General features: G+C 41.4%; 1 protein-coding gene across 1 annotated transcript in view; it reads right to left on the bottom strand.

The window, feature by feature from the left end:
• The window catches only part of MAP3K5 (mitogen-activated protein kinase kinase kinase 5), a 270,359-nt gene extending 252,198 nt beyond the window's left edge, over positions 1-18,161 (bottom strand). Inside the window, exon 1 of the mRNA XM_027850741.1 lies at positions 17,631-18,161. Within this exon, the coding sequence (XP_027706542.1) occupies positions 17,631-18,117 (487 nt within the window). The 5' untranslated portion in view covers positions 18,118-18,161. The remainder of the gene's footprint in view (positions 1-17,630) is intronic.
• Positions 18,162-21,589: the final 3,428 nt, after the last annotated feature.

The raw sequence follows: 21,589 nt of genomic DNA, 5'->3' as shown, positions 1-21,589 counted from the left end.
TGGGAGGCTAGTGCTATCATTATCCCCATTTAACAGAAACTGAGGCAGACAGAGGTCAAGTGACTTGTTCATGGTCACACCGCTAGTAAGTATCAGAAGGCAGGGTATGAATTCAGGTCTTCCTGACTCCAGGCCCAGTATTCTATCCACTGTGCCACCTAGCTGTCACTATATTGACCTAGAATCAGGAAGGCCTGAGTTCAAATCCTGCTAGTGTGTGTGACCATGGACAAGTCTCTTAACCTCTGCCTGCCTCAGTTTCTGTTAAATGGGGATAATATCACCAACTTCCCAGGGTTGTTATGAGAATAAAATGAGATAATATTTGTAAAGTGCTTTCAAAACTTTAAAAGATTACATAAATACTAGCAACTATTATTATTATTATTATTATTATATTATTAATAATATCTAACAAAGATGGAGATATGAAAGTATAGCAAAGTATTACTATGCTTCAGGATTTAGAATTACAGAATATTAGAGCTAGCTGGGCACATAACATGAGGAAGTAGTGGGCTAGCAAGGTGAAATGATTTGACCATGGTCACAGCTAAGACAAGTTGCTGTTCAATTGTATCTGATTCTTTGCAACCCCATTTGGGGTTTTATTGGCAAAAATACTGGAGTAGTTTGCCATTTTCTTCTGCAGCTCATTTGACAGATGAAGAAACTCAAGCAAGTAGGGTTATGTGACTTGCCCAGAGTAACACAGCTAGTAAGTGTCTGAGGCTGGATTTTCAAGTCTTCCTGATTCCAGACCTGGCATTCTATTCACTGCACTACCTAGCTGCCCCAGCTAAGACAAGAGTTAAGACTAAAATCTGTGTCTTCTGCATCCTAGACCCATGCTCTTTCCACTAAACAAATCTATCTCTGTCACAACCTGATAACACCTTGCTGGTGAATAACTTATTTGTTTCTGGGACTGCCATGCCTCTGGTAACTCTACATCAGAATTGTGGGTGGGATCTGGAATTGAAAGGTGTCCTGGGGCTCAATTCAGGTTCAGGTGTTGATAAGAGTAGGAAATCAGATCATAAAATTTCCATATAAAGTCTTGTCGGAACAAAAGGATTGATCAAACCAATCTAAAAAGATAAAGTTTTTATGCAACAAAAGATAAAGATAGGTAGTCAATTCCTTTATTACCATTAAGTAATAAAACCTATATTAAATAAATGAGCAATAACAAGATGTGAGAAAAAGTCACCGAAGTATGTACTTCAGAATGCTGAGTCAAAGAAAAACAAGCCTACAGAAGGTACAACAGCTTCAAAATGCAACATACAGACAATTCTCAAATACTTTTATCTACTTTAAGCAATGTCCAAGGCCAATTTTTTAATCTGCAGACTGACTGTTCCCCATTTACTGTGTCCCCTGTGTGCTTCCCCATTAGTGGAACAATAAAGTACAACAGAAAGAACAAGATGAGACAGAAAATTGGGCTCCAGTTCCAAGTTCAATTTGTATTTTCTGTGTGACTACAGACAAGTTGCTTACCATTTCTAAAGCATCTTCTCCTGCAAAAAGGGGCACAAATATTCCCACTGACTATTTCAAAGGGCTGTTGTGAGAAAAGCAGTTTGTAAGTATTAAAATACTATAGAGATGAAAATTTTTATTATTAGTATTCACTTAAGGACAACATATTAATTTTAATATTGTAATGAGCAAAAATAATTATGAAAATAAACCTACTGGGTATTATCTAATGATGTATTACAAAATCAAATATAAGTCTTTGGGGAGGTTGTTTGTTTTAGGTTATATAGATTTAATTATTGTTGTTCAGTCATTTTCAATCATGTCTGACTCTTCGTGACCCCATTTGGGGTTTTCTAGGCAAAGATACTGGAGTGGTTTGCCATTTCCTTCTCTAGCTCATTTGACAGATGAGAAAACTGAGGCAAATAGGGTTAAATGACTTGCCTGAGATCACACAATTAGTGTCTGAGGCCGAATTTGAACCCAGGTCTTCCTGACTCCATCCCCAGCGCTCTATTCACTGCGCCACCTAGCACCCAACAGTGCATTACAAAACCAAATATAAGTCTTCAGGTGATTGTTTTAGGTTATACACATGTAATAGGGAGCTAGCAAAGCTCTCCCAGGCCAGTTATGTTAACTTGCAAAATAGATTCAACTTGCCCACAAGTCCCTGGACACCTGGCACCTAGACATAGGGATTACACCAGCCAGGATGCATAGATTCTGGTTGGATTAAGTCTCCTGAGAGATATTAGAAGTGAAAAAGTTTGGAGCAGCAGTATTACAGCCAGGGAAATGAGAGAGTGAGAGTGAGAGTGAGAGAGAGAGAGAGAGAGGGAGAGAGGGAGAGAGAGAGGGAGAGAGAGGGGGAGAGAGGGGGGGAGGGAGAGGGAGAGGGAGAGGGAGAGAGAGAGAGAGAGAGAGAGAGACAGAGAGAGACAGAGAGAGAGAGAGAGAGAGACAGAGAGAGAGAGGGAGAGAGGTGGGGAGGGAGGAGAAACATCGACAAACCATGCCTCCATATTTGAACTACTCATGTTAATATATCAGATAATCATTAACAAAGACCATGCCTCCACAGTTGTATACCTGTTTTACTCATGCTAGTAGGCATTTAGCACTTTTTTTTCATGATAATGATGGTGACTCATAACAACTGACATGAGACTATGGTAATTTTGCCACATCAAATTGGTTGATGCGCCCAAACACTTTATGGAGAACTTCCTCACTCTGCAATTGCTAGTCTTTGCTATTCCTCCTTCAAGAAGCCCAAAGGAACTCTGAAATTTAAGAACAGATCAAGTCAGCAGGGATAAGGGAAGATTCTTGGAACCCCACGACTCAGGTATTCTAAGGGTAGGAACTGAAGGTCTCAAAATTAGATGGCAATCTGTGGGGCCCTACAAAAGATATTCAATTAATTGAGGGGGGAGAGAAAATGACAACATTCTCATATTATTAATTTCCATCTCAAAATGCCATGCATAGAGTATCTGACCAAGGTGGGTGGAGTTATATTGGCAGGACTCAACCTTGTCAAAGGTTTCATAACCAAACTGCTTAAAAAACCCTAGGGGAACACAGGTATCTGTGAAGCTGGATTGTTTATAAGTGTGATAACTTATACTCAGGCATATACACATTCTGCAGCATAAATTATATATTTTTGTCATATTAAACAAAGGATTATAAACCAAAGAACTTGAAATTGCATGGCATCTCTAAGCTTTTCATAAGCCCTGATCTTGCCACTGATTAACATTTTTTCATAGAAAATATTTATAAATGTTAATAAGAGTTCAAATTTTTTCACCATGAACTAAACATACCTAACTATAATAACTCTTCCAACTTTGCTTCTAAACTCTTCAGAACTTTTGAAAAAAAAATACATTTACTATTACCTTTTGGGCCCACTCCTAACCCACAACGCAATCAAATAACCAAAATGAACATGTATAACTGAAAAACATCACAATTTGAAAAATGCTGGGCAGACTATAATCCCTACCTACTAGTTTTTGTAGATTAAATGTTCTTCAGAGATTGGGAGTGTTAATTATATAGAAAGCTTAACATGAACTGTGCAAACAGCTCATAATGCCAAATGATCTTAATTTTCAGATCTTAGAAACAATGTAAACAAGCAAGACTCTTATGAGTTGATCCCCTAAAATCCAGTAGATTCAATCCCTGACCAGTTTTCATTTAATGACAATGAATTTTCTACAACCCTGGAAACAGAAGCTTCTGGAACAAGATTAAGATCACAAGCAAGGCATTTCCTGCCCATTTCTGTTTTGGGTTTACCAATAATCAAATGTAATTTAGGTGAACAAGATACTGGCAATGCAGAGTTGCTTGGCAAGAAAATCAAGTCAAATAGGCATGCCCTAACTCACGTGCAAGCTAGAACACTGTTCTCCAGCTTCCATGGGGTCTTGCCAAGGAAATTGGACCCCAAGCCTCCCAACCAAATATTTACTGTGGGCAATGAAAAAATACATTTGACTGCACATGTAAATGTTCTTATGTTTACTGAAAAAAAGCATGTTACTGCACAGCTAAAAAGGTAAATGTGAGCTATTTTAAAACCAAGTTGCCCATTTCACTATGCCCAGACTCCTACCTTTTGCAAATTTTCATAGACAGTACACATTAGGCTATTGTATCAGGAAATGATCTAGGAAGTAGGACTGCAACCATAAAATGCCATTGTCTTAAGGTTAAATTATTACCAAGTCAATGAAGCTTTTTATTTTTCTTGAAATAAGTTCATGCAACAATATTAACAATTCATACTGACAGGGAATCTAAAGTTTGCAAAGTAGGTCACACTCATCACATTGATCCTCGAAACAACCTTATGCAGTAACTACTGCAAATGTTTCGAAAAAAAAACCCAACATTTTAAAGTTGAGGAAACTGACTCTGAAAGAGAAAATGACTTGCCTAAGGTCACACAGTAAATATCAAAGGCAGAACTGGAACCCAGGTCTTCTTGGCACCAAGTCCATAATATTTTATCCACTACCCTATGCTATCTCTCCATGCAAAAACTCTTATACAACCTTGAGAGACCTAATGCCAGTTCAAAATTATCATCATTTATATAGATATACAATATATTTATATGGGTTCAAAAACTTTAGTTATGGTACAAATTTTTTATAAAATTGTGGCTCCACGCTCTTTTATCAGTTTTAGGTCAAATAATTTCTGCAGTGGCCTGCTCCTTCAAGGACCTGGTAGATAATTCAGGTTTCAACTGTTTAATTCTCCCATACTTTGCAGATATCACCAACACAAGAAAGAATGGAGCTTCATGATCCAATGTACAATTTGAAGAATACCAAGGAGTCAGAAAATTAATACTTTGCAAAACCAAGAAGAAATAAAAGACTGAAATAACCACTTCTAACATTGGGATCTGCAACAGGAAGAAAAAACAAAAGCCCACATTATTAGAGCTCATTTAGATTTTAGGCCATACAGAAGTCATCTACTCCAAACCTTCCATTTTACAAATGAGGAAACTGAGGCTCAGAGAGATTAAGTAATTTGCTTAAGATCATACAGGTAGGAAGTAGTAAAGCAGAGATTCAAGTCCAGGTCTTCTACTCAATCCAGTGATCCTTCCATTACACCATGCCAACTGAAGTAACAGACTATCAATCTGCAGAAAAGGAATACTGGTCAAATTCCATTATAAATAATATATAATATTATATATATTAATATATATATAGATAATATATAATATAAATAAAAATAACTGTGTAAGAAACAGGTATTAGGCCATCACCCAACTCATTTCAAATAACATTCAATAGCACAAAATTCTAGTACAAGATACAATTTGAAGACCTCTTGAAAGTTCAATGTAATGGCATCTGACCTAGAATCACACACCTTAATAGAGGTCTATGTGTACAATAGGAAAAGATTTTTCCCTAGAATTTTAAATGTGTGAGTTTATATGTCAATTTAAATTGGAACAGAGGATCTCATAACTTTGCTATGGCACTTTACATTTTAAAGCCCTCTCATAACTGTGTTCTCTACAGTAAGTATCATCTCTATTCAAAAAAGTACCATCAATGAAAGAAAAATCATTCTTACTATGAAACTGTCTTTCATAGGCATGCTGAAGCCAGCTCAAATCATCTCCTGAGAGAGCTGACTGTTAAATTTTCAGTGAGAGTGTTTACACCTCAGATACCAGGCCATCGCTACTTGATTTATTGATTTGTTGATTGTCTAGACTTGAGAAAATAATGTAGAAAATGTTAATAATGCAGATTAATCTTAAAATGTATTGTGGGTACATTTTTTGATGATTGTTAAACCTGTGCAACCCTGATTGTATTTTATTATAAATTCTTTGGATGGGGGAAAGAATGTTCTATTTGGTCAATTTAAGATAAAAAAAGGCAGGAATTTCATTCTTTTAACACAATTTTATTCAGATTCTACCAGGGAGTCTTGTAGAATGTAAGTAAACACTCAGTAAATGTTGATTTGGTCTAGGCTCTGTCCTTAATTAGTGCTGTCAAAGAAGAGCTGCTGATTTTTTTATTTAAAATTTCAAATGAAATTTTGGTCTGCTCAACAATAGAAGTCATGAGTTAAGTCTCATTACTACTGATGCTGGGGTTCGTTTTTTTGGTTTTGGGTTTTTTTTTTTTTTGCATTTAAATACGTTACCAAGCTTCCAGAAACAGAACACTCTTGAGCCAAGGCAAGGCATTTGTGCTGCCAAATGCAAGGTTTAAAAATTGCATCACTTGAATGTTACTGTCCACTTCAGAGCTTGAGTCTTGGCTCCAAAATGTGAGCTAGCCTGATCCATTACAAAATAAATACTTGTACTCCACAGAGCTCAGAATTTTCTGCCATTAAAAATATGGACAATCTTAAAGAATAAGAATGAAAAGAAGGGCAGCATGGCATAGTGGATGGAGAGCCTATCTTGGAGATTGGGTTCCATCACATACTGACTGTGTAAACCTGGGCAAGTCACATAACTTCTTAGTACCCCAGGTGCCACTCTGAAACTATACATTGCAGAACAGTCACCAATCAGTACTGGCAGAAGAGGTTTCCTCACTGTGAATGAAATCAAGAGATCTGGACGAAAAAAAAATGTCTTTAACAACCCTAATCACGGAAAAGGGAGTTGGGTGATGAGATGTTAACTAACTGAAAATAGAACATTGCCACAAAATCCCTTTATGAGGGCCCATGAGGGCAGAAAGGAATTAGAAGGATAGGATTAGAAACAACAGACCTCAGTTCTATAGTTGACCTATAAAAATCAGGTCAGTGTTTTTAAGAGAGAGACTCAAAAGGGGAATTCAATTCCTGATAAGACTCACAGGAGCTGAAAGCCACATGGAGCCAAGATAGTCAAAATGCAAGTAGAGGCAGCCTCCACAAAGGAAGGGGCCAGGGCTCTGGGACTGATGCTGCCTGGGCACATCAAGGGGCAGCTAGGTGGCACTGGACTAGGTGGCATAGGAAGACATCTTCCTGACTTCAAATCTGGCCTCAGACACTCACTAGCTGTGTGACCCTGGGCAAGTCACTTAACCCTGCCTACCTCAGTTTCCTCATCTGTAAAATGAGTTGAAGAAGGGAATGGCAAACCACTACAGTATCTTTGCCAAGAAAACCCCAAATGGGGTCATGAAGTGTCAGATAACATTGAAGCAAATGAACAACAAGGGTATATCAAGCATGAGGGTATGGAGAAAGAAGCTGGATCAATGAAATTCTCTGGACTACACACCCCAAGGGAGCAATCTGATATCTCCTTTTCCCCCTTGGACCACCTCATCAAAATCTGAAGCTTTTCCTTCTAAGGAAAGCCTGGGTAAGGGAGTTTGTCCAGTACCTGCCTAGATCACCTAACGTGGAGACAATATATGTGTGTATGTATGTATATATACACATGTATATACACATTATACTTACATATACGCATATAGACATATGTGCATACTTATATATACTTAGCCTTTGCTACTTTGTGTGTTTATTAGAAATAGTTGTAACATAACGATTGAACGAAAAAGGCACATCCCCAGAGAAGAAAGAGATAGTCCATCCCCTTCATTTTACAGAAGAAATTAAGGGACAGAGAGGTTAAGGAATTTCTCCAAATTCACACAGATCTAACAGTAAGTTGTTTGCCAAAATGCTGTCTCCAGCTTGGGGCCTAAGGCTAGAAAATAGAGAGAAAATTAAAGATTCTTTGACACTACTTCCCAGATTACAGAAAGACCATGTATACCAGGACATCCATTGAAGCAATGAGGGAGACCCATCTAAGAAACGAATCAGTAACAAGGTGAGGAGGGAGTAAATAAGAATGAACAAACAGCCCTGCAACTCTAGAAAGAACTCCACATCAATGCTTTAAAAGAGAAGAAAAAGAATTCCTTACTTTCCACCACATATTTTTTATCTCATCAGTTGCTTATCGTGCCTACTCCTAATTCTCAGCTCTGGCAGGACAATGCTTGAAGATGGTGTGCTGACCCATTTACTCTCATTTCATCCCTTTGATTAATTTACAAAGTTGTGAATCTGGAAACCAACTGGCTAGGGCTATATACGTTCTGGGTCACTACAGCAGAGATTTGCTATCAGGGTGACAGAAGGGAATCAAAACCCTGATCCTGGCCTCTTAAGCTCTTACATACTATTTCCCAACCAGCACAGTCTGGCAATTTGATTATCACCTTGGTGTCACAACACTATGGGTTTCCTGTCTTTTGCCACTTTTTTAACTAAGAGAAGGTGAAGAATGAAGGTGGTGATTATCCAGGAACAACCGTGGGAGGCCAAGGACCACTTCCACAGCTGAGCCCCCAAACCCTTTTTCCAAAAGGTTTCTTCTTTCTCTCTCTTTCCCCTATTCATACCAGTCTACCTTAGACTGGTTGCTGGAATGTGAAAGTTGTCCTAAATTTCTGGGCTGAAAATCAGCAATCTCCTCTCCTTTTGATTCAGTGGGAAAACAGCTAAAGTTAAAAATCTATACCAAAGAATTATGGCATACCTCGTATCTCTGCAGCGGTAAGAAAGGAAGAAGGGGAAACAGGGTTGATGGGGGGGAGCTGAATGATGCATTCACTGTCAGACATTGTATCAATTCTTACCTGCTATTGTGGTTGTGATTGTCATAAATAGTGGAAGGGCTCAATTCCAAAGGGATCACACTGGGGAGGGAGCAATTGGAGAAATCAGTCAGTCAGCAAGCATTTATTAAATGTTTGCTAGATGCCATGTCCTGTGCTAAGTGATGGGGATAGGAAGAAAAGCAAAAACAGTCCCAACTCTCAAGGGGCTTTTTATACGTGTGTGTGTATGTACATATGTATTATGTATGTGTATAATACACACATATGTAGTAAATATCTAGCTATACAGAAGATCTATAGGGTAGACAGGAGGTAATTTCAGAGGGGAGAGCATTTCAGGGATGGACACAGCCAGTACAAAGTTATGACAACAGGAAATGGAGTTTCTAGTGGTCCAGGAACCGTAAGTAGTGGAGTAACTGGATGAGAGGGCATGGAGGGGGGTAAAGTATAGGAAGACTGGAGAGTAGGTAGGGATTACGTAGGGTTTTAAATGGCAGAGAACTTTATATTTAACACTGGGGATAACAGGACACCACTGGAGCTCACTCAGCACAGGGACGCCATGGTCAAACCTACTCTTTAGAAAAATTAGTGAGATCATCAAGGAAAAGATGGATTGGAACAGGAAGGGACTTGAGGCAGAGAGATGACTTAGAAAGCTGGAAAAGACACCTTAGGTCATCTACTTCAACCCCATAATTTTAGAGGTGGGGAAAATGAAGCCTGGGAGGTTAAAAATGACTGAAAATACTACAAATAATAATAATTATTATTAATAAGAATAACTAGCATTCATAGCACTCTAATATTTGTGAAGTGTTTTAAATGTTATTTTATTTGATCCTCAACATAACTGTGTAAGGTAGGTACTATTATTATTACTCCCATTTTATAGATGAGGAAACTGGGACAGAAGTGAAGTTATTTTCCCAGAATCATACAGGTAATAGAAGGAAAGATGGGAGGGAGGGAAGGATGGAAGAGAGAAAAGGAGGGGAAGAGCAGTGAAAGGAAGGGAGGAAACAAGCATTTATTAAACACCTACTATGTGCCAACACAGTGCAAAGCATTTTGCCAATATTGTATCATTTGATCCATACGGTAACTCTGGGATTTAGGAGCTATTATTATATTCATTTTACAGTAGAGGGAATTGAGGTAGACTTGTCCAGGGTCATACAGCTGGGAAACGTCCAAGACAAAATTTGATCTTAGGTTTTCCTGACTCCAGGACCAATGATCCACCCAGGTGTCCCTAATGGCAGAACTGGGATTTGAACCAGGTCCACTGACTATAAACCTGGCACTCTTCCCTTTATTCTCTGCAGCTTTCAGAGATGCATAGGATAATTTTAGAAGGGAGACAGCATAAAGGACTAAGAGGAAGAGTAAGGGAATGGAAATAGAGGACAGCATCCCAGTTGAGCCTTGAAGCAAACTATGGTTTTTATGGGGGTAAAGGTGATGGAACGCTTAGCATACTACCTGGTACATAGTAAGTGATTAATAAATGCTTATTGATTGATTGAAGGAAGACATTCCAAGCCTGGGCAATAGCCTATGAAGACACACTGAGATGGGAAATGGAATGATCAGTCCACAGAATAGAAAGTAGGCCAATTTGGCTTTGAATATAGGAAGGGAAATAGTGAATTCTATTCTTGCCCCTTGGAGAAGGAAATGGCAAACCACTCTAGTATCTTTGCCAAGAAAACCCCATGGACAAAGTCCATGGGGTCATGCTGAGTTGGATAAGACTGAACAACAACAGCAACAATTCTTGCCCCTTCATGAATCTCTGTTTAGGCCAGAAATTTAGTTGTAGATAAAACTGGTTCTTCTTTTGGGTCAAAAGTTCTTAAATTTTTGTGTGTGTCATGGACCCATCTGACATTCTCATATGGCCTTTAGAACTTTTCTTTGAATAATGGTGGATTTTTTAAAACAAACAACTCGTAATTACAGAAAATGCTAAATTTTAGTTAGAGGTTAAAGAAAATAAAGTTGTCATTTTCCCCCATTCAAGTTCACAGTACACTGATAACTGTCCACAGATCACTGAAGGGTCCAGGGACCCCAGCTTCAGGTGAAGCTCAGCTCCTCCTTGACCGCTAATTAGGCCTAGTCCTTATAGCTCTAAATGACTGCACATTTTAAATCCTGGAGTCAGCCCATCACTGGTAGTATTTCCCCCACTGCTCAGAACTGACTGCCTTTTCTGGTTTCAAGAACTTCACTTCGAATCAAGTTCCAGCTCCTGGAAGGCTTTAGCTCACCCCATTGGAAGAGCTGGAAAGACTAACATTACATGTGCCTAATTAACATCTCACACCTGCTACTGACCCAGCTGCCAATTATTCACTTCCCAATATTCACAAGTTGATGAGTCAAGTCATTTGGCCTTTGGGTCCTGGTCCCCCTTCGGTAGGGACTGCCCAAAGACCTAATTTATAATATTCCAGTACTTTAAATGTACCCAGTAACATACACCCAGTAACATGACTTCCACTCATGGTAGAGAAGGAGCTTGGTATAAGTGGAGTGGGCCAAGGTAGAGAGAAAATGGAGAGCTGGTGTGTAGACATGGGAATAAAGCAGTTAGAGGGCAGGAATTTTACAAGTATTCGGACATCCTCTATCCACTCACCCTTTTTGGGTTCTAAAGAGGGGGTCAGAGACTGAGAAAGGTTGAGAAACACCAAACTAATTGACCACAGACTTTTTTTAAAAACACTTGTAGCAAGGAATATAATTTCTTCCCTGAATGAATCACAGTGACGTTTTTTACAAGATGATTAATTACCATGGCAGACAAAAATTCACTTTTTAATATAAATGTTTTTGTACAATGTTTATCGTATGCTCTATATGTTAAAGAGTGGTTAATTCAGCCATCTCATGATTTTAATATGTTAATATTCTCTTGACTCTCATGCTCTCTCATTCCTACCCTTGTCCTCCAAGAAAACGGTCACACATTGTCTTGGATGGATCTTTGTTGTTGTTGTTAACTAAAAACGAGGTTGAGGTTTCATAGATATAAATGTTCATCTTTTCCCATTAAAAAAGGGGTATCCAGAATGATTAAACATGACCTTGTAAATCAACTTCTGTTCTTTCCCTTCCTCCTTCTATAATAATCCAGCAGACACAGACATGACAAATTAGTTTTACAACTCAACATCTCCAGCAAAGAGAAGAAACTAGTAAGTCTGAGCAATTGAGGAGGGAGACTGAAGTGTTGGTATCAAAACTGGCGATTTGCCTTACACATTTACATCTCATGATTTTTTTTTTCTTTACTCTCTCTACCCTTGATAACAGCTTAAAGTTCACTTATATTTCCAGAGCACAGAAACTTCAATTGGAAAGGCCCTCAAGGTTATCATCTAGTCTAACCTATACCAGAAAAGAAACTCTTAATCATCCTTCAAAAGTGGTCATGCGGCTTCTATTTGGAGACCTTGAGTGATGGGAAACTCACTGTCTCTCAAGGCAGCCCTGACCTAACAATCCCCAAGGAGCCCCTCCAAAACACTACTGACAACACTGAAATACTTTAAATGGGCAGTAATTACAAAAACAACTTCTACCACAGTAGAGATCCATCTTTTTTATCACAGTCATAACAAATGAAGGTTTTTCTCTCATCAAATTACAACTGCCCAATAGCTACCATTCCCAGTGTTGCTGAACAAGTTTAATCCACGAGAAAGCCCGTCAGACACTTGAAGACAGACCTCAAATCTCTTCTTCTCCAGATTAAAATCTTCCTTATTCCTTCAAGATAAGTGCATCTTTCTCAAGAATAGGTAGTATATTCTCTACATCTGAACGTTCAGGTTGCTGAAGTATCATAGGAACCTAACTTTAGGGCTAGAAGGGAACCTAAAGGCTGTCTAGTTTTACCTTCTCATTTTACAGATGAGGAAACTGAGGCTGAGAGACATTATGTGGCTTATGCAGGGTCACAGAGGTATTAAGTAGCAGAACCTGAAACTGAACCCCAGTTGTCTGATTCCAAATTCAGTGGTTCCCTCCCCCCAGGACAAGTGTCATTAAAGACTAGGAGACCAGTTTAAGAAGCTATCAGAATAATTTGTATATAACTACATACTTTAAATAGATATAACTATAAATCAGGGCTGGTAGGTGGCACTGTGAATAGAGTGCTGGGCCTGGAGTCAAACACTCATTTTTCTGAGTACAAATTTGGCCTCAGACACTTACTAGCTGTGCAACCCTGGGCAAGTCACTTAATTCTGTTTGCCTCAGTTTCCTCATCTGTCAAATGAACTGGAGAAGGAAATGACAAACCATGCCAGTATCTTTGCCAAGAAAACCCCAAAGAGGGGCCACAAAGAATAGGATATGAGTAAACAACAACAAATATACTTTAAAATACACAAATAAAATGCACTTCTTCATAACCCTGAATCTTCTGGGAATCTCTCTTCTCTTTTCCCCCGAACCAGCAGAACTCACATTACAGCCTGAGATTCTAAGTCTTTTGCAAATCACACAACCTCCCCAGTGAGATTCCAGTCCCTACTCCTATTCCTTCTATTTCCTAGCCGTGGCATCAGGTTAGATGGCAGGGGGTTGAGGTATAGGTGGTGGGAGAGAAAAGAGAAGGAAGAAAAGAAAGAAATTGTTTTTCTGGGCTAGTGAGAAGAGTCCAATGGCCCAGGTTCAAATTCCACCTCTGTCGCTTAACTGTGTGTCCTTGGACAAGTCTCTTAACCTCACTGGGCCCCAGTTTCCTCATATGCCTCTAAAGTCCTTTCCAGGCCAAAATTCACAAAATTCATAAATTCATAAAATTCAAAATTTCATATAATTAATAAATTCATTAAATACCATCTAGCTACTTTCTTGTGTGTAGAGAAGGAAAGGCAGATCAATAGGGAAAGCCTGGCCTGTGCAATATGACAACGATCTTTCCTTGAGCCCTCTGACAGTTTGACTCCTAGGCTCCTTTGATAATTCAACTACTGTTCTGGGTCTTTCCTCCTGTTGAAGAACAACAGAAGATGTTAAAAAAAAAAAAAAGGTAGAGGTGGCAATGGATTCAAATACAAAAGATTCTAAAATAGTCTGGATCTAAAGCTCCTACAGAAATGTCAGAAATATCCTAGAAAATCAAGGGCTAATCACTGCCAGGAGGTGGGAAATAAAGCCTAGCTCTACTGACATTCCAGCAAACACAAGGGACAACTTTTATCAGGAGGTTTATATTAAAATACAAACTCTGAATTTGTGGAGAACATGGACAAGAATTTCCCAGGAGGAGACAGCATGGATGGCTTGAGGCCTGACAGTCAGAAGGAACAGACAGATGGATGACAGCATGGATCAACTGAAGTCTAAAGTGCTGGTCTCAGTGAAAAATAAATAAATAAATAAATAAAGGTCATGTGCTTGCTTCAGGGACCAGAAGATAGAGGGTTCCCATTCTGCATAGGGTCAAGAAAGGATAGAGACCTTTTCTAGCAGCAATTAGCTAGCATTAATATAAAGGAGGGCATCTAGGTGGCACAGTGGATACAGCGCAGGGCCTGAAGTCAGGAAGACTCATCCTGAGTTCAAATCCAGCCTCAGACACTTACTAGCTATAGGACCCTGGCAAGTCACTTCACCTTGTCTGCCTCAGTTTCCTCATGTGCCAAATGAGCTGGAGAAGGAAATGGCAAACCGCTTCAGTATCTTTGCCAAGAAAACTCCAAATGGGGTTACAAAGATTAGGACGTTACTAAACAACAATATAAATGAAAGCAGGTGATTGAATCCTTGAGACTCACTGCAGAAAAGAACAGAAAGGGAGGGTGCCAGTGCAGAGTAGGAAATATCCCAAAGAGCTTATATTGGGTGGTTCTTCGAGAGTATCAGGGGAGGAGGCAATAAGGAGAAAAAAGGATGCTTCTGTCAGTTTGTGGCCACTGTTCCAACCTTCCTAGCATTATTCCCCTCCCATCCTAGCTCCCATCCCCCATGAACAGTTCTCAGCCTGGTCCAAGGCAGCCATGACCTGTGGCATAGAGCTAGGAAAACCTTGCTTAGGGTTAGGGTAGAGTGGGGGTGGGACAAGGGATAATATGTTCCTGGCATCCCAAGTTAGAAAAATTTCCCATAAAAACATTTTTAGATTCTATACTTCAAACACATTATAGGTTAAATAGCTTTGCTTAGAAATGGGTTTACCCATTTGGGCAAATGAAATAAAAATTCTTAAAAAAATTCTAGAAACAAATTATAAACACTTCTACAGGACATGAGGGCAAGGTGGTCTCATCTAAACATTTTATTTCCTCAGGACATAACACAGTAGTCTGCACACAGCAGGCTAGGCACTGGATGAATCTCTGTTGAATAATTTAGGATACAACCCATTTGTAAATTAGACATCATGAATAAGGAGAAAGTATGATATTTCTTACTATTCACTGAATTCGACTGAATAAAATGTTTGTTATCATGGCATTTCCTGTCTCTGTGATGATGTTTTCTTAAGCATGTAAATATGAACAATTTCCATGAAACCAATAATATAGCAGGAGTTTCAACATAAAAGCTAAGAAAAGAAATAATGATGAAAGAACTTTAAATGTTGGCAGGGAAGATGTTGGGAAAGAATATAGATGACACTGTAAAATGATACTTGTTCCCAAAAAAGTGAAAGTTGTACCTCTTAAAATTACAACACAAGTTTGAGAATAGTTAAAAAAAAACACCTTACAAAATCTGACCTGAAATGACCAAAAAAATTAGAATGATAGTTAAATAATATTCACATAGGGAAAAACAACAGCCTTTTTAAAAAGCAGTCCTTATATTTAAAGGATATTCTTGTACAAGCAAGTAAAAGGAAACCCATTAGTTTTTTCTCCAATTTTCCAAAACATGAAGTTCCCAATGTATTCGCTCAAATATAGCCATTCTTCCTCTGAGTAATACAATGCATGTTTGCACTTTCATAAAATACTTCAAAGTTATAATTAGCATTATATTAATAATGACTGCAGTTTAAATCATAGCCATTATACCTTGGTTGGACCTGTTTAGATCTGTAGATTGAACCTTCAAGTTCAAGACAGTCGCTTTTTCCAAAAAAAGCACCAAACAGGGTTATTGTCTCAATTCTACCATTTAGTACCTGTGTTACCTTGGGTAAATAATTTTACCTTCTCTGAGCCTCAGTTTCCTCATAGGTAAAAGTCCCCTTCCAGCTTTAACCTAACCATTTATAACACATTTCTAGCACCCCAGGTTAACTATAAGAACAATTTTCCACATAAACACTGTTAGATTCTATACTCCAAACACATTATGGGTTGAATAATGGGTCTATGATACCAATGGGTACAGTTTCTTTGTGTTTAGCAACAATAACCATAAATCAGTATTTGGTAGAACATAAGCAGTAAAAATAATCTTATTAAGACCATGTTTCCAATTAGTTCTGGAGTTAAGCTTCCAGAGAGTATAAAGCAGGAACTTTAAAAAAAAATCACCTAATACTGCAATAAGACTAAATATAGCAAAGAAAATCTTTCCTTGTTTCGTGGTATTTTGATTACTTCTTTACTAATTTACAAATTGTGTGCTCAAAATAAAAGTTAGGTTTTTGGGGTTTTTTTTAAGGTTTATGTAACTTACAAAGCTAGCAATAATGCATGACATGTACATTCAGTTATGCAGGCCATTACTCTAACAAATACCAGAACTAGAAAGACCTAGTTTTATTTAGTCTGTCTTTCCTAACATGAAGTTCTTTTCCTTATTTTTGAACTATTGAGACATCAGCCACGGCTGAATTCCAATAGTGACATAAGCACCCTTCAGGTGTTTTGAAGAGGCTGAATGGAAAGACAGGCCTGAAAACAAGACAAAAATATAAAGCCTTTTATGTAAGCACATACACTAGATGATTATTACACCGAAATTGCTTCAATCAGATTTTAACCCACAGTTATATTAATGCAAACATAAGTTTGACATGCTAGACAGTGCAATGATGTTCAAAGGGCCACAGGAGGTTAACTGCATATACACATTCTTGAAAATATTCTATTTCAGTTTATCTGTCAAGAGATGGCAAATTGCTTCAGTCGCTAAACAAATTCCCCAACTCTCAAACTATTGTAGCAGGTACGATAAAATTATATTTGGAAGGAATTTTGCTAGCAACTGCTTTAATTACCTATGGCTCAATTTGATCTCATGTGGGCTTTCAAAAAAGTTATCAACGTTTTAAAACAATGTGTAAATTGATAAATGTTTCAGGATACAGCACACATAGTTTGACAAAACACTGGGTTCTTTCCCTCCAACAATGTAACAAAGACAATAGAGAACTTTAGTGTTTGTTACAATGTCATTACTGCCCTAGAGAACAAACTTGAAAAACGCAAGGAAGTGGGGTGTCTGAAATACAGCCATCAAAACTTAAGGTAAAATGAGACTGGGTGGAAAAATCAGTCTTTAAGTACAAGTGCATGCAAGTCAAGTTGGTGCTGTGAAGCCTGTTCTATCTCGTACTCAGAAACCAAATGAGACACCCAAAAATCTAGTAGTGAGGAAAAAGGGCGGCGAGAGGAGGGACCGTCAACTGAAAGTACCAAACAGGCACCCTTAGAAATGGTGAGATCAACACTGAAGATGGGGACAGAGGTGAGTGGAGAAGACTAAATACGAATCCCAGGGAAAAGAAAGGTTGGTATGGGGCATAAGCTCACCCCAACTTCAGGGCCCTAGAGACCCTGGGAAGAGAGGAAAAGTGAACTCCCTCTCTCACATTCCCAGGAAAAGGAGAAAGGTTCCCTCTCAAGTGCTGCCCCACTAGGCACTCTCTCCGTGAGGGATAGGGACCAGAACAGGAGAGCTGCTCAAGCCAAGAAAAAAAAAGTGGGGGAGGGGAGGCAAGGGAAAAGCACCCAGAGAAGGAGGAAGAAGAGCAGCAGGAAAGGCTCCCCTCTCGCCTACCTGCATTGTAGAAGCGATCCAACACCACGGTTTCCCCGAAGTCTAGTTTGCCAAAATGCAGGGTCTCCAGCGCAGCGCCCACCGCCTCGCACGCCTCCCGCAGGCACTGCAGGGCCTCGCTCTCTGCCACCACCAGCTGCCCCTGGCTCGCCTCGTTAATCACATATGCCACGGTGGTTCTCCGGCTGCCGCCGCCCGCGCCAGTCGAGTTGCCCCGACTTCGGGGGGCGCTCGGCGCCCCGCTCGCAACCGCAGCGGCCGAGATGCCCCCAGTGCAGGCGGCAGAGGTGCCGCTGCTCTCCACATTCCAGAAGCTGCCAGGGGGCGGGGGCGGCGGTGGGAGCTGACTCCCCTCGCCTGGAGCGGCAGCTGCAGCGGCTGCCGCTCCTCCCCTCCGGCTGCTGCCGCCCTCCTGGAAGGTGCAGAAGCCCGGGGGGCTGAACCGGGGCACGGGGAAAGTGATGCCCTCGCTATCTTCGGCACTCATCTCTTCCAGGGTTTTTCCGGCGGCCGCGGTGGGGTCCACCGCCCAGCCGCCCCGTCTCGCCAACCACAGCTCGGGGCTGCTCCGCGCCCGCCGGGCTAGGCAGCTGCCATCTCGCGCTGAGCCCTCGCCGCCGCCGCCGCCGCCGCCACCACCTCCACCGCGGCGCCGCCTCTTCTCCGGCGCTCTTTCTCCCGGAGGGACGCCGCTAGCCGGCGGCGCGTCTCCCCTCCTGGGCGCCTCCGTGGCCGTGTTTCTCGCTCGATGCAAGGCTCGGAGTGGAAGGGGTAGGGATGAGCTGTTGGGCGGGAAGGAAAAAAGCGCTTCCTCCCTGTTTAGGGCTGGCCGGGCTCTTCTTAGCAGACCTGTGCCGCGGGGCTGCCAAGCGGTGCTAAGCTCCGGAGACTCCGTGCGCCACTGACACCATAACGCAACGCCAGCTGCTCTCGCGGCGTGCGCTCTCCTCTCCGCGGCGCGCTCTCTGGGGACCACGGGGGTTTCCTCTCCCTCAAGTAGAGGCACCTGGCTGGCACCTTACCGACGGGGATCGCCGAGCCTTGTACACGCACACCAGAAGCCGCAGCCGAGAGGATCCGCCTCCCTAGTCAACTGCAGCTTCCTCCTCCTCCCCTTCCCTCTTTTCTCTTCCGATCCTTGCGGCCGCCTCGTCTAAGCGCCGGCCCGCGGGGCTGGAGGCATGCGATTTCTTCCAGCCGCTTGTCCCCTCTGCTAACTGCCTTCTTCCCGCCCCTTTGCTGGAGCCTGGAGAGTCTGGGGCCAGCCCCCGGGGGCGGGCACTGCTGTGAAGCCCTAAACTGAGGTGAAAGCGACCGTGCTACCACTGCTACCGGTCATCAGCGGCTCCCGAGGTCCGTCTGCAGGACTGGTGCTCAGCTAGAGGTTGTATGTGCCTTCTGGTTTACACTATCCGGCTACCTACCTCAGAAGAGGCATATTATTCGAGCCCTCAGTTACTTCAAACTGCGGGGGGCTCGTACAAAAAGTCTCTTTTGCTAAAGTCGTTTTTGTTGCTGCGGTTGGTGTCTGTTGAAACGGTCCCCGCGGCCATAGCGCCCTCCTCCGGCTCCGATTTAGCTCTGCTCTTCTCCTTAAGCTGTGACTGCCTGGCCTGAGAACTCGTGGGTTGCGCAACCGTGGCCCTGATTTCAAAGGGAGCTAAGCTCCGAGGCGGCGGAGGGCCTTGTCGGGCCCCGAGGTTTGTGCGTAACACATCTGAGCTTGGGACTCTGGGAGTAGCGTGTGAAAGATCTGAGGTCGGCCTGGGGACTTTCCTACTCATTTTGGAAATACTAATGGGAGGATGGGGGGGAGGGGAATAAACATTTATTAAGAGCCCAATATATGTCAGACACTGTGCCAAGTGCTTTACAAATGATCCTCACAACAACCCTGCAAAGTGCATGCTATTATTATCCCCATCTTACAGTTGAGGAAACTGAGTCAGAGAGGTCTAAGTGACTTGGCCAGGTTTGAACAACTAATAAGTGGTTAAATCTGAATTTGTACTCAGTTCTTCCAGACCCCACGCTGAGAGCTCTAGCTGCCTCTAGGTAGATTCCTTCCCCTTCTCAGAATGTTTTTAGATAAATAAAATAAAAGGTATACAAGGAAATCAATTACATTAAAATTATGTGTGTGTGTGTGTGTGTGTGTGTTGAGTTCACAGACTCCGGCTTAAAACCTCCTGGACTGGATGAATTCTAAAGTCCTTTCCAGCTCATACATTCAATTGCTGTGCTGCCTCTATCCTAATTTCAACCGAGGCTGTGATTTTTCTGTAAAGGCCGGGCACCCCTTGGTCTGAAGACCCCCAGTTCCCCAAGGAATCCTAAGACAGGGAATACTGTCAGCACTCAAGCTGAGACTTAACACGTGCTTGTTGACACACTAGCTCTGCTTTTAGGCTGTAATTTATCCAGGAGTTTAGCCTAGTAACAGAGCTAATCCTCCCAGAGAACATTTATAACATATCCATCGACCCTGGGAAAGGCATCGGAGGGCCACTTACCTGGTCCCCTATCCATGGTCCGTTTGTCACAGAATCTGAAGTCAGAGGTTCTAGGTTCAAATAACCATCTCTACTTCTTACTACTATCTTTGTGATCTTGATTAAGTTGCTTCCCCTCTCTTGAACTCATTAGTAAAATTAGGGGGGTTTATACTAATTGATTGAAAAGTTTCTTTCCTACATCTAGGCTGTGAGGGGTGGGGTATGTCTTTCTAAAGCAATAGCTCACAAGCCTCCACCACTGTAATTTCTCCCATGACTATCAGTTTGTTCAGTTGTTTTTCGTTGTATCTGATTCCTCAGTGACCCCATTTGGGGGTTTCTTAGCAAAGATACCGGAGTGGTTTACCATTTCTTTCTCCAACTCCATTGTCAGATGAGGAAACTGAGGCACAAGAAAGTGACTTGCCCAGGGTCACACAACTAGTAAGTGTCTGAGGCCAGATTTGAACTCAGGAAGGTGAGCTTTCCTGACTCCAGGACCAACACTCTATCCATTGTGCCATCCATTTTAGACTTTTAGAAAGGAGTATTGGGCAACTAGGTGTTTCAGTGTGCCAGGCCTAGAATCAGGAAAATCTGAGTTCAAATTTGGCCTCAGACATTTACTAGCTATGTGACCTGGCTAAGTCCCTTGACTCTGTTTAAGACAATGGCAGAAAATGGAGGAGAAAATGGCAAAGCACTCCAGTGGAAAACCTCAAATGGGGTCATGAAGCGTTGGAGACAACTGAAACAACTCAGCAACAAGAGTGTACTAAAGCAGTAAGAAGAGTTGGTTAAAAAAAATTCCCATAAAAGATCTGGGATAAACTCTCCTGCCAATTTGAGGGGGGCAGGGTAGGTCCTTGTCTCCCCCATCCCCTCAGTGAGTGCTCATGAAGTTTCCATCCCATTAGACACGGGGTGGTAATAGCTTTCTTCTGGACTCCTTGTAGTCTTTTCATAAGGCAATTGGGTGAAATGACTTGCCCAGAGTCACACAGCCCATAAGTGTCAAGTGTCTGAGACAGAATTTGAACTCGGGTCCTCCTGACTCCAGGGCCGACACTCTATCCACTGTGCCACCTAGCTGCCCTGACTCCTTGTAATCTTGAAACAGCATTTCCTCCCTGTGTCTAGTTTGTTTGTGGCTCCTGATGCAGACTGAAGCCAGCTGTTGCTGTGAAGTTCCAAATCCTCTGGATCCTTCTTAGCTCCCCAGGTCCTTCTTCAACCAGAAAGGGTGGGAGGGAAGAGTCTGAGTCTGAACCTGAAGTTCTTCTCAGGGGCGCAGCTAGAAGAGCTCTAACCATTAGGCTGCCAGAAGTCCCAGTGTTTGAGTTCCAAATCCGGCTTATTCTATACAAAGCCCACAGGGTATAACCAAGTCTCTTCAACCAATCTAAATATACTTCTTTTGTGAACCATTCTATTTCATTCAATGAATTTCAAGGACTTCTAAAT

This window comes from Vombatus ursinus, unplaced genomic scaffold, assembly GCF_900497805.2.
Source record: "Vombatus ursinus unplaced genomic scaffold, bare-nosed wombat genome assembly UNPS02009132.1, whole genome shotgun sequence".
Taxonomy (NCBI): domain Eukaryota; kingdom Metazoa; phylum Chordata; class Mammalia; order Diprotodontia; family Vombatidae; genus Vombatus; species Vombatus ursinus.
Note: the sequence above shows the minus strand (reverse complement) of the source record. Positions and strands in the feature narration are given on the sequence as shown.